A 23,664-nucleotide genomic window follows, 5' to 3' on the forward strand; every position below is an offset into this window, starting at 1 on the left:
TTGGATATATATTCATAATGAAAATTGTTTAATGGTCACACCATTAATTAAAGAACAATCATGTATCAACATTTTCCTGAAATGAAATGAAAATTGATACTGCTGTATAAATATAGTCTATACATACAATAAATGGTATCGTTATATCTGTTAATCGTTAGTTGTACAAGTAAATATATATAAGTATAGTACATTATTTTTCATAATTAGATTATTATATGTATATACTCTATCAGTAGATAAACGACCCAAAACCTGGTAACATTTATTGTTATTATTTATCCACAGAACATTAGCCAAAATGTAGCGTTTATCATAATACTATTTAGTCAATAATTTCTTATGATAACTAAAATGAACCAAAAATATTGTACGAGTATATTTTCATTGGAACCAAAAAGTAAAAAAAAATATCACGTTTAGGGACACTAATTCAAATATACTTTTACATTTAAACTTCCACAATCATGGTTACTGGTGTCATATCCTCGACTTACGAAACTTTTATAAAAAATATTGATTTTATTTATTACTAGCTGGCCAGCGACTTCGTTTGCATGGAATTTAACTATATTTTTCTAAAATAAAAGTAGCCTAAAAGAGTAACTCTCATTATTACATCAGCTACCTGCCAAAAAAATCACGTCAAATTTGGTCCAGCCATTTCAGAGATTAGCTGGAACAAACAGACAGACAAAAATTGTAAAAAATGTTATTTTGGTGTATGTAACGTTTTTACCTATATATAACTCAAAGCTGACTGTCAACTATCAACATAGTGATTTATCAACGCACAGCCCAAACCACTGGACGTATTTTGGCATGCAGGTAGATGTTATGACGTCTAAGAAAGGATTTTGATTAATACTACATAAATATAAAAATAAAATAGGGGATGAATGTTTATATGAAACTTCGTCAATTTTAAACCGATCGGGCTGAGACTTTGCATGCATAAATCTACTATGACGTAGGCATCCGCTAAGAATGGATTTTGATAAATTCCACCCTAAGGGGATAAATAACGCGAACGAAGCCGCGGGCAAAAGCTAGGATACATATATGCATGTAGTAAAAAACGGTTATTTCAATATTACAAACAGACACTCCAATTTTATTTATATGTATAGACATGGAATAGTTACAGCTGTAATTATTATAATATTTTTATTGGTAATTTTTAAAATCAATTTCAACTAAATATTAACAATTACGTACCTTTTTTATAAAAATATACAGAAATATTAAAATACAGTAATTAGACATACAAACTGAACGTTAGAGGTGGACGTCAACTAAAATTAAAATAATAAATGCCTATATCAACTAATAGCAACCAAGGCAGATACAGACACATATGCACACATTATATAAGTAGATATAATCCGATTTTCTGTTAGTTGTTTAAAACTGAAGTTTACAATGTACATTTACTGGAAACAGAAACTTGGCTTCTATATGAAGTAAAAATATATCGTCTTATTTAAGAACGTTTGTTTAGATTCTACAAAAAGATCAAAGTAAGTCAGAAATGATGTTATTACACGTACTTAAAAAATATTATTTTTAAAATTATATAATATTTTAAAGTATAACGGTGAGCAAAAATTAATGAAATAGTATAGTCCAGTAGTAGTTTTATCGGATTAAGGCATGATACAAATTCTAGTACAAAGTTACAATGATGGTTTCGCTCACTATCGCTGCAATTTACATGCTGGTATAATTTGTTGGCTTCTAACCGCAGCAGATTCAATTTCCCTGCAATAGCCGCATTGCATCCACGACTCATATCCAAATCACTTTGATGTTTGGAATCTCGCACCTATATTATGAGATAGCAACAGGATTCCAACTTAATCCTGGTATTAATAATATGCAGCAGAAGAAAATGTACATTACCTTTTTCGTACAGTTTCAGAACTTGACCGACGTATTGGAGCAACAGTGGAAGTTATACAGACTTTATTAATCGAGCGAAGAATCGAAATCTGCCAACTATAATCCTATAGAACTTATTCAGCCAGCTTGAGCCCGTCGTACTGGCTCAGTTTGTGTTTCGTAAACTGTCTCGGGATTAAAACGTTTAAAATCCGTTCGGAAGACATGCTGCAATTTGAGAAAGCTTGTGGTATTTTTGACGTAAAATAAATAGCTAATTCAAATATTTACTTTATACTTTATAAAAGAATAAAAGCTATTATTTTTATGTAATAATTCAGTAATATAATAATTTCTATTCTATCTTTCTTAAATTATATTTCGAATTACTAATTGCAATTTGAAAGAAAGAAACGGATAATATTTCTGGCGACTATTTATTTATTTGATATTACCGATTATACAATTTTATTGAAAATGTAACTAAAAAATAAAAGAGAATAAAAACAAAAAAGAGTTTTAATATAACGTGGATTATTAGGTAGGTACATATGAATTTGTATTTATAATTTTTCATTAAAATCAGATCAAATCTCAATCAAAGTAATCAAAATGATGTAACTCATGATGAAAATAAGATGGGTTCCTAGGTTTCCCATATGTTTTGATAAGTTGTCTCGGTAAATTTGGTAAATGTCCATACTGATCGTTGTACGAGTAATAATTTAATTTCTTATGGTTGAGAATTATTGGGTCTAGTTGATAGATGTGCTTCATATTATTTTGTACAACTTTCCTTTCGGTTAAGTTGTCAACTTCAGATAGACTGTGGTTTATTAGAAGGTCACTGTTGTGTGCTCTTTTCAAAAAAATGGGTAGTTTGGTGTTAATGTTTTTCTCATTCCTTATTGGTATTAATATATTTTTCCCTGGTTCATTTCTAAATTTTACTCTTAAATTCTGGCCTTTTATATTGGATATATTCGGAGTACCATGATGCAACATAGGTACGTATTGGGTTTTATTAGAGTAGTCCGATTTAGGCTTTGCAACATATTTTATAGGTTTATTTGATTTTCTAACGCCTCTTGGAAATAGATTTCTATTCAAGTTAATATTACTAGTTATGTTATTATTTAATTCATATTTTTTGTATTGAACATGTGATTGTGCTCTCTTCATCATACTAATAACATTTTCTAGTTCTTGTAAACTTAGAGACGATGTTGTAGTAGCTGCTACGACTTGGTTTTCTAAATTATACAAATTTTCATTGCCGTCGCCGTTGTAGTCAGACTTATTTGCATTTGGATGTAAATTTATATAGAGAGATCTAATAGATCTTTCCCAATAAGATCGAGGTGCGTAGCGATTTTCATTAAAAACTGTATCTTTCTGATTATTATGGTTTTCTTGTTTAATTTCTATATTTATTTGGCGCTCACCTTTATTATCTAATTTTCTTATCAAAGACGCGATTTGTCTACCTAGGTTTGAATAATATGAATCGTCAGTTTTGGATAAGTACCGACGAGGCTCAGGCGTCACTTCAGGATAAATTAGTTGAGCTATGGGTGCTTTGTATGTATTAAGATTTACTCTTCTATAATTTGGAATTTTTTGGTATTTTACGGGTTTGTAAAACTCCAACATATTCTTCGAGGTATTTTCTTGATATTGATTTTCATTTCTTGTTTTATTTTTATTAAAATCTACCCTATGTATAAGTTGGGTTAAATATTTGAAATCTACATCTTCAATTTTAGGGACATCATCTGCCCTAGATTTTATTTCATTATAAGAAAAAGGCTCTTCCAGAAAACTGTCGTCTTCTGCTTGTAAGTTTTCTTCTCGATATGTATCTGTGATTTGGTTAAGTGGTATTTTGTTACGTCTTTTCATTTTTTCTCGTATTTTTTTCAACTGTAAACAGAAAATTGACTCTATACACATATATATATATATATATATATATATATATGTAACAATAATAATAATTATATATCCAATTATAACATTATTACTTCCGGATTTGTTTTATCGTATAGAATATGGTTGAGCTTCGTGAACGCAGAGACTACAGAATATTATTTGTTTTTATTCCAATATAATAACATAGATTGTATTATACAGGCTAGGCTATAATCTATATGGGCACTTCAAAATTAATATTAAATAATGTTTTCAATTATGTGAAGGTGACCGGTGTATAAATATTAACGCCTTAAGTTATAATATAAAGAAAAAGATGAATTGACTTGATGAGATTTTTTAACGAATTTATACCGGATGCATACAATATGATTATAGTATACTACTAATAAAGCAAAAACAGCCACGGCCATTATAATCTTTGAACTCCATAATGGGTATCGTAATACAATTTGTTTGCTTGTTAAGGAAATGAGCGGTCAGTTTGTATATATAGGATAAAAATCATACTTACGAATTCTTTACGTCGGTGAAGATTTTCTTTGTTACTTCTTTCTGAATTTTCACTGAAATAAGATTTTTTATTATATTTTTATCAATTACAGATATAATTTATTAAATACATATAATATTTCTTACGGTGCTGGTTGAGTGAATTCTGTGGAAGCAGTTGTATGCGAAGAAGTTCTTGTAGTAGTAGAAGTTTCGCCGTTTGTATTTGGCGTAGTCTGTTCTGTTTTAGAGATTTTTTCAACTTCAGGCTTTGGAAATCCTATAAAGTTATAATTTTTTTATGATACCTATAGAATAATTAATTCAGAAAACGCAAGTAGTCATTTATTAAAGTAAAAGACGGCAATCATTTTGTAAGTTCAAGAAAAACACATCAAGAACACAAACAAAGAAGAGTTATTTCTTCTTTATAAAGGATGAACCAGAAAAAAAAACCGTGATGTGTTTATTTTTAGTTTACATTTTATTTTGTATGTAATATTAGAGATAAATTTACTGATCACTCAGTAATCGACCATAAATAATTAAAATTGTAAGTTTGAACATTGTTAAGGTTCTATTTTGAAAGACTTATACTTCTATAATTATAGTTAACTATATATTGTTATCTATGACAAAAGAGTAAATATATGCATGTATTTTTTTATAACACAGGGGTACACATACTGTTATACACATATAACACAAACGAGTATGCGGCTCACCTGATGGTAAGTGACTACCGCCGCCCGCAACACCAGGGAAACTGCAAGTACGTTGTCGGCCTTTTAAAAAGGAATAAGCTCTTTTCTTGAAGGTTTTAATATCGTATCGGATCGGAAATACCATTGCTGGAAGGTGATTCCACAATGTGGTTGTACATGGCAAAAAGTTTCTAGAAAACTGCACTGTGGAGGACCGCCATTCATCCAGATGATCAGGGTGGTATTTTAGTTTCTGGCAGGTGGTACGGTGGTGAAACTCAGCAGTTGGTATTAATCCGAACAATTCCTCAGAACACTCCCTATGATATATGCGGTAGAAAATGCACAGAGATGCAATATCTCGCCGCAAAGCCAATGGGTCGAGTCTGTCACATAGACGTTGATTACATTATGATAATTCTGGCTGCTCGGTTCTGAATGCGGTTAAAGGGAAGTAGCCGGTACTGTGGTACTCCCGCCCAGAGATGAGAACAGTATTCCATATGCGGCCGAATCTACGCCTTGTATAATTGCAAGCAATGGGCCGCCGCCCCGCCGTGAAATACCGTCCCACTCTACTGAGTACATCAAGCTTTTTTGAGGCTATTTTAGCCTTTTCCTCCAAATGACCGCAAAACTGAACGTCACTGGATATATCAACGCCAAAGACCTCGAGATTTGGCTTCACATCAAGGAGAGTGTCTTGAAACTGAGGAGATACGATAAATGGATTCTTTTTAGCGCAAACTTATGTCTTATACATGGTATTTTGTGTAATATTTTGTATGCATAATTAAAAAAAATATTAACATTCTGCACTGCTTCTATATGTATATAAACTATTTTATTACTTATCCGTCCGCGCAACTTTCGTAAATAGGGATACAAATTATTTTCTTCACATATTAATATAATTATTTCTAACTTGTTATCATGACAAACTCTTTGCATAAAAATATAAGTTCAAAATATAAAAATCCATAAGTTATTAAGTAATAAATATTGACTTTAAAAGTATAACACAATTTAGAATTCAAATATTAGTGATTCTTAGGCACTAACCTGTGTATGGAGGACTCATTGGTGGTACTGGAACCATTGGATACATAGGAATAATAGGTGGAGGAGGTAATCCAATAGGTGGGTAAAATGGTGTGTCCATGTTTGGCAAAAAAATAAATGAAGGCAAAGGTGGTGTGGGCTTCTTGTTTATCATGACAATTTTTCTATGGCCATGTTCTTCATCACTTTCGCTTTCATAGGAACTACTGTCGCTGTAACTTGAACTTAAGTCTTCTGCACTTGAACTAGAATGGAATAAACTATCGTCCTCAGTAATCCGTAACAGCTTTTTCCTTAGACCTTTTTTAGATTTTCTTTTTCTTTTCAATGATTTCTTTCCAAATTTTCTTACTTTCCGCTTTGAAACACGATTAGAATGGCTATTGCCACTTCTTCTAGTCAATGGCTCGCTTTCAGATTTGTTGATGACTTGATTTTCAATAGTTTTGAAGAATTGATTGTACAACCAATCACCGAGGTCGTCAGCATCTTTGGTTATAGCGTCAACTTTGTCATTTAATTCTTTATTGGTTGTAGGTGTTGGATCATTTGCATTAGGTGTCGTAAACTCGAGTGCTGGAATTCGAGTGGGTTCTGACATGTAGATGCGTCTGAAGTTTTTAGTTAATTTGACGCTGAAATTTTCATTATGTATTAGAAATACGTGACAAGTATAATTAATTATTATTTACTACCTTCTTTGTTAAATACTACGTTTAACAAATATATAAATTTCAACACATACAATACACATGTACAGTTTTCGATATTGATGTCTTCTATATTGTCTAACTGTACTACAATTGGCTTTATTGTTAATAATCTTCTCTGCTTACGCAATAAAAGGATTTTTTCCCTATGTTTTTACACATTAAGTTAGGTATATCAGAGTTTTTGAAAATATTTTATGGCCTATGTACATCAGTTAAAAGAACTCATCAAATACATTCACTAGTTTTGGAGCCTCTTCAATGCAAACAAGCAATCAAATCTTTCATTTTTATAATATTAGTATTTATATATAGACGACCTCGGTGGTCTAGCGGTCTAGCACACCGCTTTACGTCCGACTGTCGCGGGTTCAAATCCTCGCATGGCTCAAACATTTGTATTCATGAGTATGAACGAATGAACAAACAATTACTTACTTTGGCTCACATACTTTTGTTTCGGTATCGAAATAATAACCAGGATGACAGTGGCAACCGACCACACATCCTGGGATTCCATCGATACAATACTCAAATCTTCCATGTGGACCACATTCTGTTGTGAAATAGCAATTTTTAATTTATAAGAAAACTTTATATCTGGGGAATAATAAAAATAAGCAATAAACTTATAATTACTGTAAAAATTGCTATTTTGATTAAAATGATTATGAGTTACAAAATTGAAATCATATAACTGTTGTAGGTAATAGTGAAAATCACAAGCCGCATTGAATATGCCAACAATGAAGATTAAGATTAATTATAATACCGTATTGAGTCTCTATTCCTTTACACGTGGAAATAAATAAACTGCATAGGGAGAAAACAACAATAATCCAGAAAATAATTGTTTTCATGGTTCCACTACATGCATCACACTGTATTAGTTATTTTAGGGTGTATCAACACAGTGCTACAATAGAGTTCTAAATTATCATTATCACAGCTGAAAATTACACAATTAAGACTGTACTAGGAAAATCAATTATCACCTGCATAAGCACAGTTTTAATAACTGAACGAAACAATGGATTGGGTTTATGCTTTATTAGAAATGAACAATGCGTGTACTTTACAATGCATGCACATGAAAAATAGGTTTAATGGAAAATAATAGAAATATGCGACAGTTTCTATATATATATATATATATATATATATATATATATATATATAGGTAGATTGACAATATGCTGAGTGCAATTTAAAAAATATAAATTGGATAAACCCTCTAGTTTAGGAAGAAATTGTATAATTATGAAAAGTTACTTACTGAGTACTCCTTTGTGAAAATAATATAGATATAGACAGATTAATAATGCTCGTTGTAGTGCATATTTAGTTAGTTTTGTTATATTACCATATGGTTATTTTTGTTTTATTCGTTGTTATTGTTATTATCTTGGCTTAAATTAATAATATTTATGTATGTATGTATTACAAGTATGTATATATTTTATGTTTTTAACCTAAAATCACTAGCATAATTTCACCTTGTCCTACGTATATAGTTTCTATATATGTACTATTACCTCAAAAAGATTTTAAATGTTTGGTATAGTGAGTATGGAATACGTGTGGCAACTATAACAGATTTGGTTTTTGTTAAGCATAATTTTACAGTCAATTAGTTTATTTTATTACTTGAAGTATTTCCTTTTACTACTTAAGTTGGGGTAGCTGTATATTTAAGTATAACAACGTATATATTATTCAATATTTTAATTATTTATAGGAGCAAACATTCATAAATTTATTTCAGTAAGTTTCATCAGATGACCACAATTAACCCATATTTAATTGTCAGAAATCTAATACGATTATGTACAACATATAATAACTAAAATATCTTCTTAAGTATTGTTGCTCACAGGATTTGTTCTTTATAGTTCACGTTTCATCTCCAAGGTCAGGAATGCCTTTTAGTCCTCTGCAATACAATTGTAATATAAAAATTGATACATATACATTGGTAGCTGTACCTACATATCGAATCTATAAAAAGTAATCTTTATTGTATCTATATATATTTAACATGGATCTGTGAAAATATGCTTAACATTTTAATAAATTAACATTATTGTAACAATTCATATGTAGGTAAAGGAGATTTTTATTGGTTTTAAATTTTTATTTTATTCTTAGGTTTTTTATATCATAATATGTTACTGCTAGTCCCATAGTATCTTAATACTAATCTTTTGAATCTACTAGTTTTCAAAATTTATGTTACCATAACATTTCACTCATCTATAATTTCATGGCAGGTTTCTTATGGAATATATTGAACCATAATAAAGAGGTTCTCTGCTATACAGTATCTCTTAATAGTCGAATAGTTAATAGTTCTTATTATACATCAATGAAAGTTATTTTCATTTACAAATTTTAATAGAAGAACTGTAAAATCTATTGACTAATAAGAATAAAAGCAACAAATTCCTTACCTGCTACAGTCATCGGGTAAAACACATTTATGCGTTCGATCATCTCGTATGTATGGAGACACACAAATGCAGCCAGCCTCGCAAAATGGATAACATGGCCGTAACCTATCGCGTGGATTGTCACATGTGATTGCTGCACACCCCGCGAAACAATTTTCATATCTGAATTTAAAGAGTAGTATTTAAGATTGCCTGTTTTTATTTTAGACTCAAATTGATTATTATTGCTTACTTTTCATGTGGCCTTTCACAGTTTATGGAACTAATAATATTCTTTTCATCTGTATCTTTTTTCCTGAAAAATAAAATATGATTCGATTTATTTACTCTTGTAAAGAACATAAAAATTAAAACGAGGAAAATTTCAATTACAAATATGCTGAAGAATGTATTTCACTGCTCTTGAACATAGTACCCTTATCTGGCTCGTCGTAATGTTTTTGTCCTCTAAAATTTGATGTGAAGTCTAGGTCTCGTAGTCCATCGATATTACTAAACAATTTCGCTTCGTGTTCATCTAAATATCTGGCAGTATTATAATCATGCCTTCGTTTATCATCCCAGTTTTTGTGTTCAAATTCTGAATGTTTTAGCAAGGCTTTCTTTCTCCAGTTTCGTCTCTCATCGAAGAATGAATGCCTTTTAATGCCATCAATATCATCATAATCGAAATTACCCGATCTCGTAGCCAAAGCAACGATGTCATCTGTAATATAATTTTGGGCCTTGGCGTCATTATGTTGGCTTAAATCAACTTTAATATCTATTAAGGCTAAACACTTACATAACAGTAGTGCAAGTATCAATAACTTACGCATTTCGTTGTGTCAATGTAGATTCAAAATGGCGTACCTGTTTGGCTATTTATGTTTCAGTTTGTGGCGATACGGTCACAACCAATCAGTAAAATTCAGACGATGTTTGAGAAAAAGAAATCAAATTAAACAGGATGTGATTGCTTGTTTGAGTTGGTGTTGATTGTATTTTAAAACAGTAGTGGTATAAGCGTTATGCATTAACAAAGGAATTATTTGTTTACTAGTATATAAATATTGTATTTTTTATAACAAAAACTTATTAATATACTAACTAGGAAAACAAAGTTTTACAGTTATACTTGTAACATAATTAAAATTCTCACAACCTCTCTCTTTATCCTCTTCAACTAGAAGCGTGTTCTAATTAGTGTACAGTATTACATTATATGTATTACATAACTTGATAGCCTTTTTATCGAATTCGACTGAAAATAACTTATACGTAAATAATTTGTTTGTAAGAATTCGGAGGTAACTTATCCTCCGTGTACACCCCTAAGAAACTTTCTCTATGGATATACTTGTATGTAAAAGGATAATGTCCATGTTTTATGTTTTTATTTGAGTTCATTTATATGGGTTTTATTTAACGACAAATTATAAGTTTCTAAGTATTTAAATATGCTTCGAGGGCATTCTGTATCCATCACTTTGTACCAATTTTCTCGGTTGAAGTGCTTTTATAGGTGGTGGCGCAATCACTATGTTGAAGTAATTTCCCATTCTTGATAGTTCTGACGGTCTCTTGAACTCCTCTACATGGTTGGGAGGTACTTCGTTATCGAATTCTACCGCCATATCGTCCCCTTTGTCATATGTCCGTGATATTTTACTTCCAAATTTTGGTAGCGCTATTTTATCCGACTTTCTATTAGGAACCGGAATCCCCATTTGTGTACTGAAATGTTAATTGTATTAAACTTTGTTTCAAGTATTACACATTGAAAGCTAAAATTTCAAAGTTTATTCAAAGGTATCCTATGTTCACAATTATGAAAAGGATACACAAGGAAATGTGAATGTTAAATATTATGAAATGAAATTACTTACAAGGAGTAAGACTATATTCTGAGTACGGATAAATATTCACATATTCTTTAAATTACATTCATTTGTATTGTATGTTTATCTTCAAAATGATTGAAGAACTTTTATTCTATCTTGTTTATTGCTTTCGACCATACGCTTCTTTCACAGAAAAGCAGACAGTCCATTCCCAGTCGACTTACAAATGAGTCAATGTCTGTAGTGAATAACATCTAGATGAATAGAATCTTTACTTACGGTGAGCAATCCTGTGATAGCACACATTGGTGTGTGCGATCATCACGCACGTAAGGCTCTTCGCACACGCATCCAGGTTCACAGTACGGATAGCAGGGGCGAAGGTGATTGCGTGGGTTGTCACATGATACTTCTGCACAGCCGCCGAAGCATGCCTCGAATACCTCGTTTGGCCAGTAACAAGCTGGTTTCAATATTCATAGATTAACAAATTTTCTAGTAACTACAAATTTGGATTTTGTTCTGCTTAAAAAAACTTAATTCGATCATATTATCATATCGTAAGTTGTGGTTTATATGATTATCTAAAACACATTCCATGTCCTAATATTATTATTTGGTAATCTTAGACATTTATAAAAATATATTTAATTCTGCCAACTTGAACGGACATCGAATTAGATATACCTAAATACATAAGTACTACTTACTATAGAATGTATACTTAACTTAGTAAACATCGTTGTATACTCACATACATATTGATGTATAATCAATGTCTACATAATATAATATATATTATATCATATATACCTACTTAGAAAATGTATAAAATTTTAATAGTTAATAAAAGATTTCAAATATATTTTTTTAGTAGATATATTTATAAATTAAATCGCTAAGTACCTAGTAGATACTTTGTCTTTGTGCAAATGCTGGACGTTAAACTAAGAAGGCATTAAATCTAGTTGTGGACACTTCACTTTCTTAGTTCTTTTTATAGTCGTTTCCACAGGTCCATTACAGCTCCCGAGGGAGCCTCGGGGCAGCCTAGACTAGCTCCCGTAACTTTAAACTCACGGTTAAACTCACTGAGCTAATAATGTTATATATTCTATATACATATATACCAAGTGCTCTGTATAACATGAATAATTTAAAATAGTAACAATCGATATTCTTGCTATTTTTTAAGATTGTAAACACTCCCTTATTTTGAGAACAATATAATATCATTAAACATATTGCTCTTTCTCAATATATATTTCAACTGTTTTATTGCATGTAGGTATTTTATCATATTCTTTAAATAAGAAAATAGACTGAAAATAAAAGACAAATCAGTTCTATAATATGTCCCGTAGAATAAGGGTGTAAGTATTACAAAAGTCTTGTTGCCTACATCCATAAATGTATTAATTAAATATTTTGTATTTGATTAGGATCTGATAGTAGGATTTGATAGTAGATATAGTTGCTCTAAAAATCTTTAGAAAGTAGAATAATAAAAGGTGCAATTTATTAGATACTCACATTTCATAATTTTTTCATCATCCGTGCACATTCCGAGTTGACAAAAATAAGTCAGGATAAAAGAAATGGACAGAGCTCTTATCGGTATGCCCTTCATGGTTGCGCTATACGACTAATTCACACAGTCACTTCGTTATAACTAAATTTCGTTGGATATTCTACTTTGTTATATTCGGTACAAAGTTTATTTTTCCATTTGCTGCGTTTCATCATAATTAATATAGCGCCAGTACGTGTAACGTGGAAGGATAAGGTCTTCATTGGAACGTGATAAGGGTACGTGTTTGGTAAACATGGAGAGGAGAACCTGGTTAAGCCGCGTTTGATTGAATTATTGCTTGCCTTTTGATGTGGTTACATTTAGACAAAATATTCATAACTATTTTATGTTTAAAAACAATTATTTGTGCATTTTATAAATCTTATTTTATAGAAAGCTATGGAGGACAAACTTGACTTAAAATAAATAATTTGTGTCTTACCTTACACAAAATTAGTTTATTGTTTTGGGTTACAAATTATCAATCAGTTAGTTTCAGTTGTCAATATAATTTGCCTAATAAAATGTTGTTAAAAAATTAGCTTAACTAAAAGGAGCTGAGGTATAATGAAGAATATTACGAAATGGAGAAAATGTGACCCAGGTGAACTTGCGCGAGTAACTTAGTCTCCAATACTTTAGAAGGTCAATATCATAGTAGTGAATGACACTTTTAACTTATTATTTACAATTAAATAATGCTTATAATGATGCATTCTGAGAATAGAATATTATAGAAATAATATTTCTGGTATAATTAGTAGATATGTAACAAAGCTTATAATTAATTACATTAATAAATACATGGTAAATATACAATAAAAAAAAAACAAAAATAATAATCTTTCTTCAAATACTCAGTGCAAGCACTTTTGAATAGATTCAACACAAGAAGGCAGGAAACTTGTGTATTGCTCTTTTGAATATTTTTTTTTAATAAATAATTACACAATGAGAGATAAGAGGCATGCGATAATGGAAAACATGGAAACCGCTACACACTCATTCTTAGCGTAATCAGATTTTAGATCTTACTATTTTAATACTTCTATACCTACCATATCAATATATTGCCTAATTTATTATTAGAAAATTCTATCTCTTCTATAATATCTTATTATAAGAATTTCAGTAATACGTTTTTCATAACATGGGAGCATTCTATAATAATTTCTGTTTATTATTTGTAGCCTATCCTTACATTAGGCATTATTGTAATACAATTTGTACATTTGGGGTATAATCATGTAACACATGTGCTAAACTACATTTTGAATGTTACCGGGATGTAGCAGTTGTTTCGAGGATACGTAATATTCAAGTGTATTAAGTAAATATTCAATTTTATGGAATGGAACCTTTTTACAACAAAAGAATCAGTACCACCTGCATTTTATAGTTGTAAAGTATGAGAAAATATATAATTTAGTGTATGTAAGAGTATTACACAAAATGTTAGGATTCGGGATCAACACAATAAAGTTGCATGATGTTATTTAATTATATTTTGTTCAACTGTTAGATGCCCTTGTAATTAAGTCATACAATATAATAAATGTTAATTGAACGAACTAAAAAAAATATAATTGTAGATGACAGATTGTACTTATCTATGAACAGGATTCATTTATAACTTTAATAATTAATGCTAATATTATGTCACAAATAATAATAACAACCCTGATTCACATAGGGTCATTTAGTTTGTTAGCGTATATTATGGATACTAGACAACTGATACAAATAGTTTAATACATTTTTTTGTACATACATACATAGAAAACCAGATCAATACAAACAATAATACTCGTGAATACAAAACAATATCGAAACAAATGTTTGCCTCGTCCCTAGCCCGGTGCAAACATTGGTATTCATATCGAACCCGCGACCATCGGAAGTAAAGCGGTGTGATAAACTACACCACCGAGGCCGTATCGTGGTAAGTATCTATTTAACAACTCTAGTAAAATGTCTTATTTATTTGGATAATAAATATGATGTTGCCACCTCAGTATAAGGCTACTTATCTTATAGGTATACTTTTACCAATATTTACAACTTGTACCCGTTTATTTACAAGCCCAGACGCTGCGAGAGGCTGGGCCGGAGCCGGGTAAGTAATAAAAAAGATCGCACGCAATCATATTTTATCGGGAGAGCTATTTTTCGCAGGCGGATCTCGCTCCATCCGCAACGTTTATATGAAATACCTCAATTTCCCTCCAGCTACATAAAACGACATGTTAACAATAACATTGTCATGTTATATTTATAGATATTTGGATCATTTTTATTATGTTTAGTATAAAGATTTTTTGACATACTTAAATAAATAGGTAGAACGAAAATGTAAACAGATAAAATGTTCCCGTCTAAAAAAGGACAATATAACATAAAAAATACTATCGTAATTTATAATTATGGTTTGAGTTAAATCTTTTTGCACAAGTTGTTAAATTAAAATCTAATAAATTGGTTATAAAACAAGCGTGAGTTGGTTTCGTACACCGTGGTTTCGATGGGAACTTTTTTTATTATCTTTATAGATACTTTACAGTGACAGTACCAGGGATAGAATAGCGAATCCTTATGTAGTGCCCCGTATATTATTTATATATGTTGATTATTACGATTATCATTATTTATAATTTTTAAATATATTAGAAGCTTGATTAAACATAACATGATTATATTTATTTTATCTCACTGCTTCGTATCATGTGCTTATCGGGTATATCAACTGATATCCACTTGACAATAACGGTTACCCTAGTCTATATACCCCAGTTCATATATTGCCCCAGTCTATGTAAATACGCCTGTACAAGGGGTACCCAATCCAAAAAAACTCTAGCAATCTTATTCACCTACTGTCAGCAAATAAGACAGCCTCACGTGTCCTGATAAAGAGATGTTCAATAATGAGCGTTATTGCAGCCTCCCACAGCTCTCGAGGGTGTACTTCGTCCTTTGCCGTTACTACATTTCACCGTCTTTTGTTTGTTTATACAATATCGTATTTAGAATGTTGACGTTGTTCTATCAAACACAACCCTGCTCTCAATTGGTTTTATGTATTATTTTCGGTCGGCAACTAATCAATGTGTGAACACTATTTAATATTTTATTAATTTCTCTTCTAATGTTATTATTTATCAACATATTTTCTAAAAGAAATTAACAGGGTTTTTTCTGATAATATACGATATTGTAAAAAAGCGGTTTCGCGTGGGACTAAAACGAGGTCATTGTGTTGATGTAAAAATATTTGCTACCTATACTAGGTGTATAAGTATGAAAGAGGATTTTTCTTAAAAGTCCCGCCAAAATCGCTGTGGTCTGCTTACGGTGCTGAAACTTATTATATGTTGTTGTTGAGGAATCCGACTACGAGTTCCAATCAAAAAGCCGCCACTTTTGCATTTAGATAATTTTTATATTACCGCCGAAAATGGCTGGGTACATGCCGTCAAGTGAGGTTCAGCGGGGAAATCTTCTATTCTGTTTTTTTTACACAAGACCGCCGAGGAAGGTCACCAAATGCTTGTGGAAGCTTACGGCGATTATGCCCTATGCCGCACACAATGTTTTGAGTGGTTCAAGAAGTTTAGAGCGGGTCAGTATGACGTAACGAACCAACCGCGTGGAAGGCCCTCAAAAAAGTTCGAAGACGAAGAGCTGCAAGCGCTGCTTACAGAAGACCCTTGTCAGACACAGAAGATGCTTGCAGAGCAACTCAGCGTGACCCAACCGTGCCTCTCGCAACGCTTGAAGGCGTTGGGAAAGATTCTCAAGTTCGGGAAGTGGGTCCCACATGAATTGAGCGAAAGACAGATACAGCGGCGAGAAACCACTTGTCAGATGCTCCTTGCCAGGTTCGAAAGGAAAGGATTTCTGCACCGGATTGTAACTGGAGATGAAAAGTGGATCTATTTCGAGAATCCTAAGCGACCTAGAGGTTGGGTTGATCCAGGTACTTCGGTGAAATCAGCAGTGAAGCAACATCGTTTTGGAAAAAAGACCATGATTTGCCTTTTTGGGGATCAGAAGGGTCTGGTGTACTACGAACTGCTCGAGCCTGGCCAGACGGTCGACCAGGTTCGTTATCAACAACAAATGAGAGGTTTGACCGCAGCTCTGCTTGAAAAACGCCCGGAATGGCAGGAAAGGCACGAGGGAAAAATCTTGCTACACGACAACGCCCCGGCTCACAGGACAAATGCGACAAAAGAAGTGCTCGCAGGACTCGGCTGGGAGATTCTACCCCACCCGCCCTACTCTCCAGACCTTGCTCCATCCGACTATCACATTTTCGCATCAATGGGCCACGCATTGTCTGAGCACCGCTTCGCCAATTTTCAAGAAGTGTCAAAATGGGTCGAAAATTGGTTCGTGTCAAAAGGTGAAGAATTCTTCCGCCGCGGAATTCGAAAATTGCCCGAGAGGTGGGAGGCTTGTGTGGCTAACGAAGGAAAATATTTCGAATAAAATCGCCCCTATGTGTCTAGAGTATTAAACAATAATTTTTTTCAAAAATCAGTCCGGTTTCATATTTATACACCTAGTACATAGCAAAACACCGTCAAATTGAGAGCTTTCCCTTTATTGCAGTTCGTTTAAATTAGAAAGAGAAAATACAAATGATACTTTTTGTATCAATAGTTTTAGTTCAAATCGAAGTCTTCTAATTCAGCACAATAAAAAAAAGTTTAAGAAAAACAGAAGTTGCCAATTGGAAGAAAGTTGTTGGTGAGATTCGTTTCTCAAGAAGTTTCGAGGAGCGCTAGAATTCTTTAATCGAGAATGTTATAAATAGTAAAAGTATGTGGGCATACTCAATAAATTATTTAACGTTTCAATGTCTATACTAAATTATTCCTCTTCTTTACAACAGTAATTTGTTGTTGAATAATTCTGTATACGGAGTGATTATGTGAGAAAGTGAGAGTGAGAGAGTGAAATTAACAATTAAGTAAAAGATTTAACTTTGTAAATGTTTATATATTTTTTTAAATAATTATACGTTTCTCATATATTACAAAACTTATTACTAACATTGGATAGTATTAGTATGTCATTTTATGTTATCTGTGGTATTAGCTTAGCCATTTAAAATATTGTTGTACTAAAAAAAAGGATCACAAAACACATTATCTTTACAAAGTTAGATTAGAATTAACACGGGAATAAACCTTTTGATTAAGAAGGAATGGTTAGTCTTTTGTCAGATAAGAATTTTTGTGCCCTACGAAATTTTTGTGAGTATTTAATTTTGAAGGAAATTAAATCGCTCAGTCTACCAGTTCTATATTTAATTTAATATTGAAAATATACATACACATATACCTATACTTGGTTTAATACCTATATAATGAAGGTGGTGATGGTTTTATCGGATCCTCAAACTTCTAAAGCTCGCTGTGGTAAGAGAAACGTTGGAATTGAGTTGAATAATACATACAGCAGGAAGAAATACAATTACGTAACAGACCAGCTAGTGTCTATTTGAAATAAGTACTTTTGAATAAGTTAGTACGTATCTATACAACCCACAAGGACCCTAGCGAAAAATAGGTTGACAATCACATCAAGTTGTTAATGTTTAAAATAATTTTGTCATACTGTAGGAAGTTAGTGTCTGTTTTAAACACAACTTTTTATTAAATTGACACATGTATAGCTCATAATGATCCCACTGTATTGTTAGAGAGATATCTAGTAGTGTTTATAATATTTACTTATTGGGGGGAAGGGGATTGTTAGTAAGTCATGACTTCATTACTAGCAATGTACCATATCAGGTTGACCTCCGCGCGGTTCCCCCTGGAAACCATCGTTATAACTTCCTGGTGAATTTGTCACGATGGGCTAACTGATCTGATCTCATGTTCATCTTATCATTCTCCACTGTTGCCCCGCCAGCGTAAAGCGTTAGCGCATTACATTATCATCTATAAAAAAAAATTACTAAATAAACTAAATATACAAGTATATAAAAAATAAACTGAGCGCTCAGCTGATATAAAGTAGGTACTAATCAAGGCGTATTGTAATGAATAAAATTTACTATTAGAAGTCGTTCATGCACGCGGCGGAATTTAATTTAATGTTAGACATAACTACACAATGTAAATAAACTGGTTTAAAAAAAAAGAAGTTCTGTTGAGTTTCTCGCCAGTTCTTCTCAATTGAATCTGGGTACTGAACACCCAAAAAACTTAAACTTCATAAACGACTTAAATGTTTTATATGAATAAATGATTTTTGATTTGATTCGAACAACACATTTTCTACCGATTACTACAAGCGTATCGAAATATTTAAACAATATTTGAGTTAAAGTGTAAATGAATTTATTATGTTTCTTCCATAGACGAAATAAGTTTGTTTTTAGAAGGATTTATTATTATTTTATAATAATATAATGATGACAAACTGACTTTGTATAAAATAAAATTTACTGTTATTGATCAATATATTTTAGGCGAAATAAAACTATAGTTTCTATTGTGTATTACATCGTTATATTTAATTATTATATGCAAGGTAATTTATTAGGTAGCATGACAGCAGCTTGACTGATTAGTTTGTTAAATAATGCTAGATTTAATGTAATCTTCGATTAAAAAGCAGCAAGACAAGAAATAATTACAATATTTCTAAAATTATTTGTCTTTAGAAATATCTGAAAGTACTATAGATATGAACCCATTTAATACGTTCATAAACTTAATTATAGCGCAGAACACGTACGCAACTAGTGAGAAATACGACAATACTTGGGTACGTGCAATTGTGCACTTGGATTAGAACAGTGTTAATTTACTTTCTATATTTTATTTACTTGAATCTTAATTTAGCAGAAATACAGGAACGTTACATATAAATAGAGACAGGTGTGTATACGTGTGCTTTTGTATGCCATTTGCTTACTCGCGATATATAAATTATACTCCTAATATGCTAAAACTTCTGCTATTATGCAGAAACATGAGAAAATGTATATGGTTGTTTCATTACAATGTTAAACTTTATGATATTTAGATGGTTATTACACATTTAGCATTATAATGTTTGTTACGTATATAATATGGAACATAGATTCTTTTTATCATAGATTACGTGAGTAAAGCCGCGGTTTACGGCTAATCACTGATGCTGAAGCAAAAGCAATAACCTCTTATATGCGGCGTTGCTTTTATAACGCAGTGGAAACTGTAGGTTTATTGTTTGCTTAAAGTTTAATAGACTAGGATTAGTACAATCCATTATGTGTATTGTTTGAATGCAATGTAGAAGATAATAATTTGGAATATTAAATACATAACATGTCATGTTCGTATACTATGAGAAATCTCAAATTAAATGTGAATAAAATTACAGCAAATTGTGATGTTTGTATTGAATTATACAAATAACTTCTTATTTTACAGATATGTGAGGTTTATTTTGATAACGATTTCAAAAATTGAGATTTGTTATATCATAAATTCATGTAGAATAAATATATCTTTGTAACGATTGTTAATTCTAAAAATGAATAATATATATACTAAGGTACAAAAATAATAATAATAAAAATTATTTGCTTTTTGAAAAATCTAATGCCGCGGCGCCGTTAGTCTGATATCTGATGGATGAAATAACTCAGTTTTAAAAGAATGAAACTCTATACAAAGTATCATATCACTTATATGTAAAATTTAAGAAGATACCAAAAAAGTTAACAAATTAAAATGGAAGTGCCATACAAATAAATAAACATTGAATCTTGTAAACAAGTATTTACAAACAAAATAAAATATTGGCGTAATAGACAAATAAAGGGAGATAATAATAATTAGTCAAATGTAACGAGAGCCAGGAAGAACGTAAAAGCAATATCTGGCTGAGTGGTGTCGTGTAATTGAAAGCGGTGGTTTTGCCCAACGTGGAAGAGTACAGAAATGGAATGGTGACATAGCAAAACCATACCAACAGTATGTTAAACAAAAATATTTTACTGTAAATGTAAGATATTAGAATTAAAAATAATCATCATTTATTTATGATTTACATTGGTTAATGAATTTGTATATGGCAAATATATTTCCCTAAATATTAATTATTATCATCTTTTTAAAAAAAATATATAGTATGATCAAATCCAAAAACAAGCAAGGGCTTTTAAGGTTACTGAATAAAATTTATTCATTTACATAATTGAAAATAAAAGTTTTCCTTTTTTTGTTCTTAATACTGACGCTAAGCAAGTTGTGCGAAATTATACTACTCGTTCCATTTGTTCTCCAGTTACAGTGTTGAACGTTTGCCGCGTATAAATTTGGGAATTATATTAATCGCAGATAACGCGCCTCCGACACTTAACGAGGTTACCTTGGATACCTACCTGAGCTTCAAATTACTCTTTATTATACGGATTAAACAATAGATTTACATAAATGTTAACGATTTACATATGAAAATTATTAGTTTCGACTAAGGTAGATTTTGTAAAAAGACGTAGATATGCATGTGTATCTCAATCACGCCTGCTTCGGCCGGCAAGCATGATAACGTGATACCTGTGGTGCTGTTCATGTAGCCAAATAGACTAGGATTACCACTTACCATCAGGTAGGCCGTCAGCCATCATGGGTCATTGTATACGTTTTTATAATAAATTGGCCGATAATGTTTTGAATTTAAATGAAGGGAAATTTAAGATACATGTAAAAAATACACTTTGCGCTAAAGCGTATTATAAAATAAACGACTACTTGAATGACTACAATGCGTGGACTTAATTACAATTTTAACTTTTGTTATGAGGTATATAACTTTCTCATTGACATAGATAATGTAATAAACAATAAAGAATTCTAAATTTAGTAATGACATATGGTAATTTAAATAATGTAAATTAAATATTGTAATGGGTGAAAACTGTGATCGGTACAGTTTATGCTGTAAATAATATATGTAAATGACGTAGTGGAGTAACTTGAAACAGTCATACTCGCTATAAAGTTCAAACTTGTGGCGGCGTGGTGGGCCGGGTCGATGTGCTCCCTCTAATATGGTTGAGTGCAATGATGGCTGGCTCATCCGTCATACTCGTGAACGGGTGCTGCTTGTGGAGACTGGTCTGTTCAGGTTGCGAACACTGATTAGATTTTTTGATTTTTTGATTTTTTTTATATAGCATATGCTGGTGGTCACTCTATTCTCCCAAATTTGAATTTAAATGAAATAGTATTATTGTAAATATGTACAACATTAAAAAAAAAATACGAGCTGAGTTTCTTGTCAGTTCTTCTCAACTCGAAATCATTCCGAACTGACGGTAGATTTGACATATCATAAGAGTCTGTAGTAGACCTACATGAATAAAGATATTTTGAATATTGAATTTTGAATTTTGAGCTTGTTTGCTATTTCAAATACGTACATAAATAATATTCCCACTACAGTGTATTAGTTACAAATGACGATAAGTTTGAAAAGAACGTAGACAATATTTATAACTAGCAGTTAAATAGGTGTACCCAACCTGCGTAGAAAGGTCTCGATTAATTAAGTAGGAACTTCTTAATTTTCATTAGGTCTCTTAATGGCTACACGAAACAAATTCCCGCCCCAGTGATTTTTATTAACTTCAAAGAAAATGCCTTTAAATTTTAATTTGCTGTGATTAAGAGGGAAATACAATTAATTTGCTGGACTATTATCCAAGTGAAATTAACGCAAGATAACACGGAATTAGCGAAGCACCTGGGGTGGGAATAGGTAATCCAGATAACTGGATATATTACCGAAATTACACGAAAAGAACTGAAATTTAGGGAGAAACACTCGAAGGAAATTGTCGGTTTAATCTAAATGGGCCGCTTTCACGACACTCGAAGGAAATATCCCACTACGTTTTCTCTGTGCTAGAAGTGTTTGGCTTTTGTTTGTTATGAAATCACAAAGCTCAACATGTTTTAATCTTTCTTCGTCTTTATTAACACAAGCTTATCATTATTTACTTGTATGTGTGTGTGTGTGTGTGTGTGTGTGTGTGTGTGTGTGTGTGTGTGTGTGTGTGTGTGTGTGTGTGTGTGTGTGTGTGTGTGTGTGTGTGTGTGTGTGTGTGAGAGAGAGGACAAGATAAGAATAAGGAGAGATAAATACTAATACGGGGACACTAGTGTTTTATAGTTTTCATACTCAAGTGGTTTTAGCCATTTAATAATTTTTTATATCATGATTAGATTTATCCTTTAATTTATCATTATCCTTGCCAGCAAGTGCATTGAATAACCGAGGTGCTATATAATTAAATTGCTTCTTTGCAAATGTTGTTTTCACAAATGGAATTGGATATTTAAATTTTCATGTGAACCAAAGCGCATTGCTTTGGTTCACATGTTATTGCTGGCACTGTTACACGATGATATCGCCTTAAACACTGATATATGAACATTTTACGCACTGACAAAACATCAGCCTGTTCATATACCAGCGTTGTAGGATGTCTATATGGTAGTGAAAACATAACTTTAATCACCGGCCTTTGGGCCCTCTAAAGTTCAATTAAATATGATTTTGAGGTACATCCCCATGTGCAGATGCAGTAATTAATAATACATTGACATAACGCCTTAAAAGTTTGCAGAAGCAGATCCTTGTTAGCTTACTTAACTTCCCTTAGATTTCTAAATATTATTATAAGTTTTTAATAATAAGTTTTCTTTGTTATCCATTAATACTCCGAGGTACTTAATTTTATCAACATATTCCAATTCGGTGCATTTACATTGTGTTGGTAAATGTTTTTCTTTATTACAAGGATACGTGTCTATTCTTATACTGAAATCGGGGGTGGGTTTAGATGCTTTTGTTTTAGTAAAACAGATGTATTTGGATTTGTCAATATTGAGTGTCAGAAGACTGTTATCTAACCAATGCATAACCCTACAAAAGAGCTTCTTCTGCTTTGTTTTTCCAACTTATCCAATCTTGCGCATGAAATAGAAGAACAGTGTCGTCCGCAAACATAAAAATATCCAT

General features: G+C 31.7%; 3 protein-coding genes across 3 annotated transcripts; all 3 read right to left on the bottom strand.

Moving 5' to 3' along the window:
- Positions 1-2,475: 2,475 nt before the first annotated feature.
- Positions 2,476-8,578, bottom strand: LOC131847113 (uncharacterized). Its single transcript, XM_059196580.1, has 6 exons — positions 8,575-8,578; positions 7,220-7,337; positions 6,072-6,706; positions 4,453-4,585; positions 4,328-4,379; positions 2,476-3,804 (listed from the first exon to the last, which is right to left on the bottom strand). The coding sequence occupies exons 1-6, from the start codon at positions 8,576-8,578 to the stop codon at positions 2,476-2,478; spliced, it is 2,271 nt and encodes a 756-aa protein (XP_059052563.1).
- A 96-nt stretch (positions 8,579-8,674) lies between these two features.
- On the bottom strand, positions 8,675-10,049 carry LOC131847127 (uncharacterized). The gene is made up of 5 exons (XM_059196592.1): positions 10,016-10,049; positions 9,604-9,937; positions 9,464-9,526; positions 9,232-9,393; positions 8,675-8,714 (listed from the first exon to the last, which is right to left on the bottom strand). The coding sequence occupies exons 1-5, from the start codon at positions 10,047-10,049 to the stop codon at positions 8,675-8,677; spliced, it is 633 nt and encodes a 210-aa protein (XP_059052575.1).
- Positions 10,050-10,664: 615 nt separating this feature from the next.
- On the bottom strand, positions 10,665-12,684 carry LOC131847129 (uncharacterized). The gene is made up of 3 exons (XM_059196595.1): positions 12,588-12,684; positions 11,334-11,517; positions 10,665-10,947 (listed from the first exon to the last, which is right to left on the bottom strand). Exons 1-3 carry the CDS (start codon positions 12,682-12,684, stop codon positions 10,665-10,667), a joined length of 564 nt encoding a protein of 187 aa, XP_059052578.1.
- Positions 12,685-23,664: the final 10,980 nt, after the last annotated feature.

Source organism: Achroia grisella, unplaced genomic scaffold (genome assembly GCF_030625045.1).
Source record: "Achroia grisella isolate CSIRO2021 unplaced genomic scaffold, CSIRO_AGI_Agris_v1 utg516, whole genome shotgun sequence".
NCBI lineage: Eukaryota > Metazoa > Arthropoda > Insecta > Lepidoptera > Pyralidae > Achroia > Achroia grisella.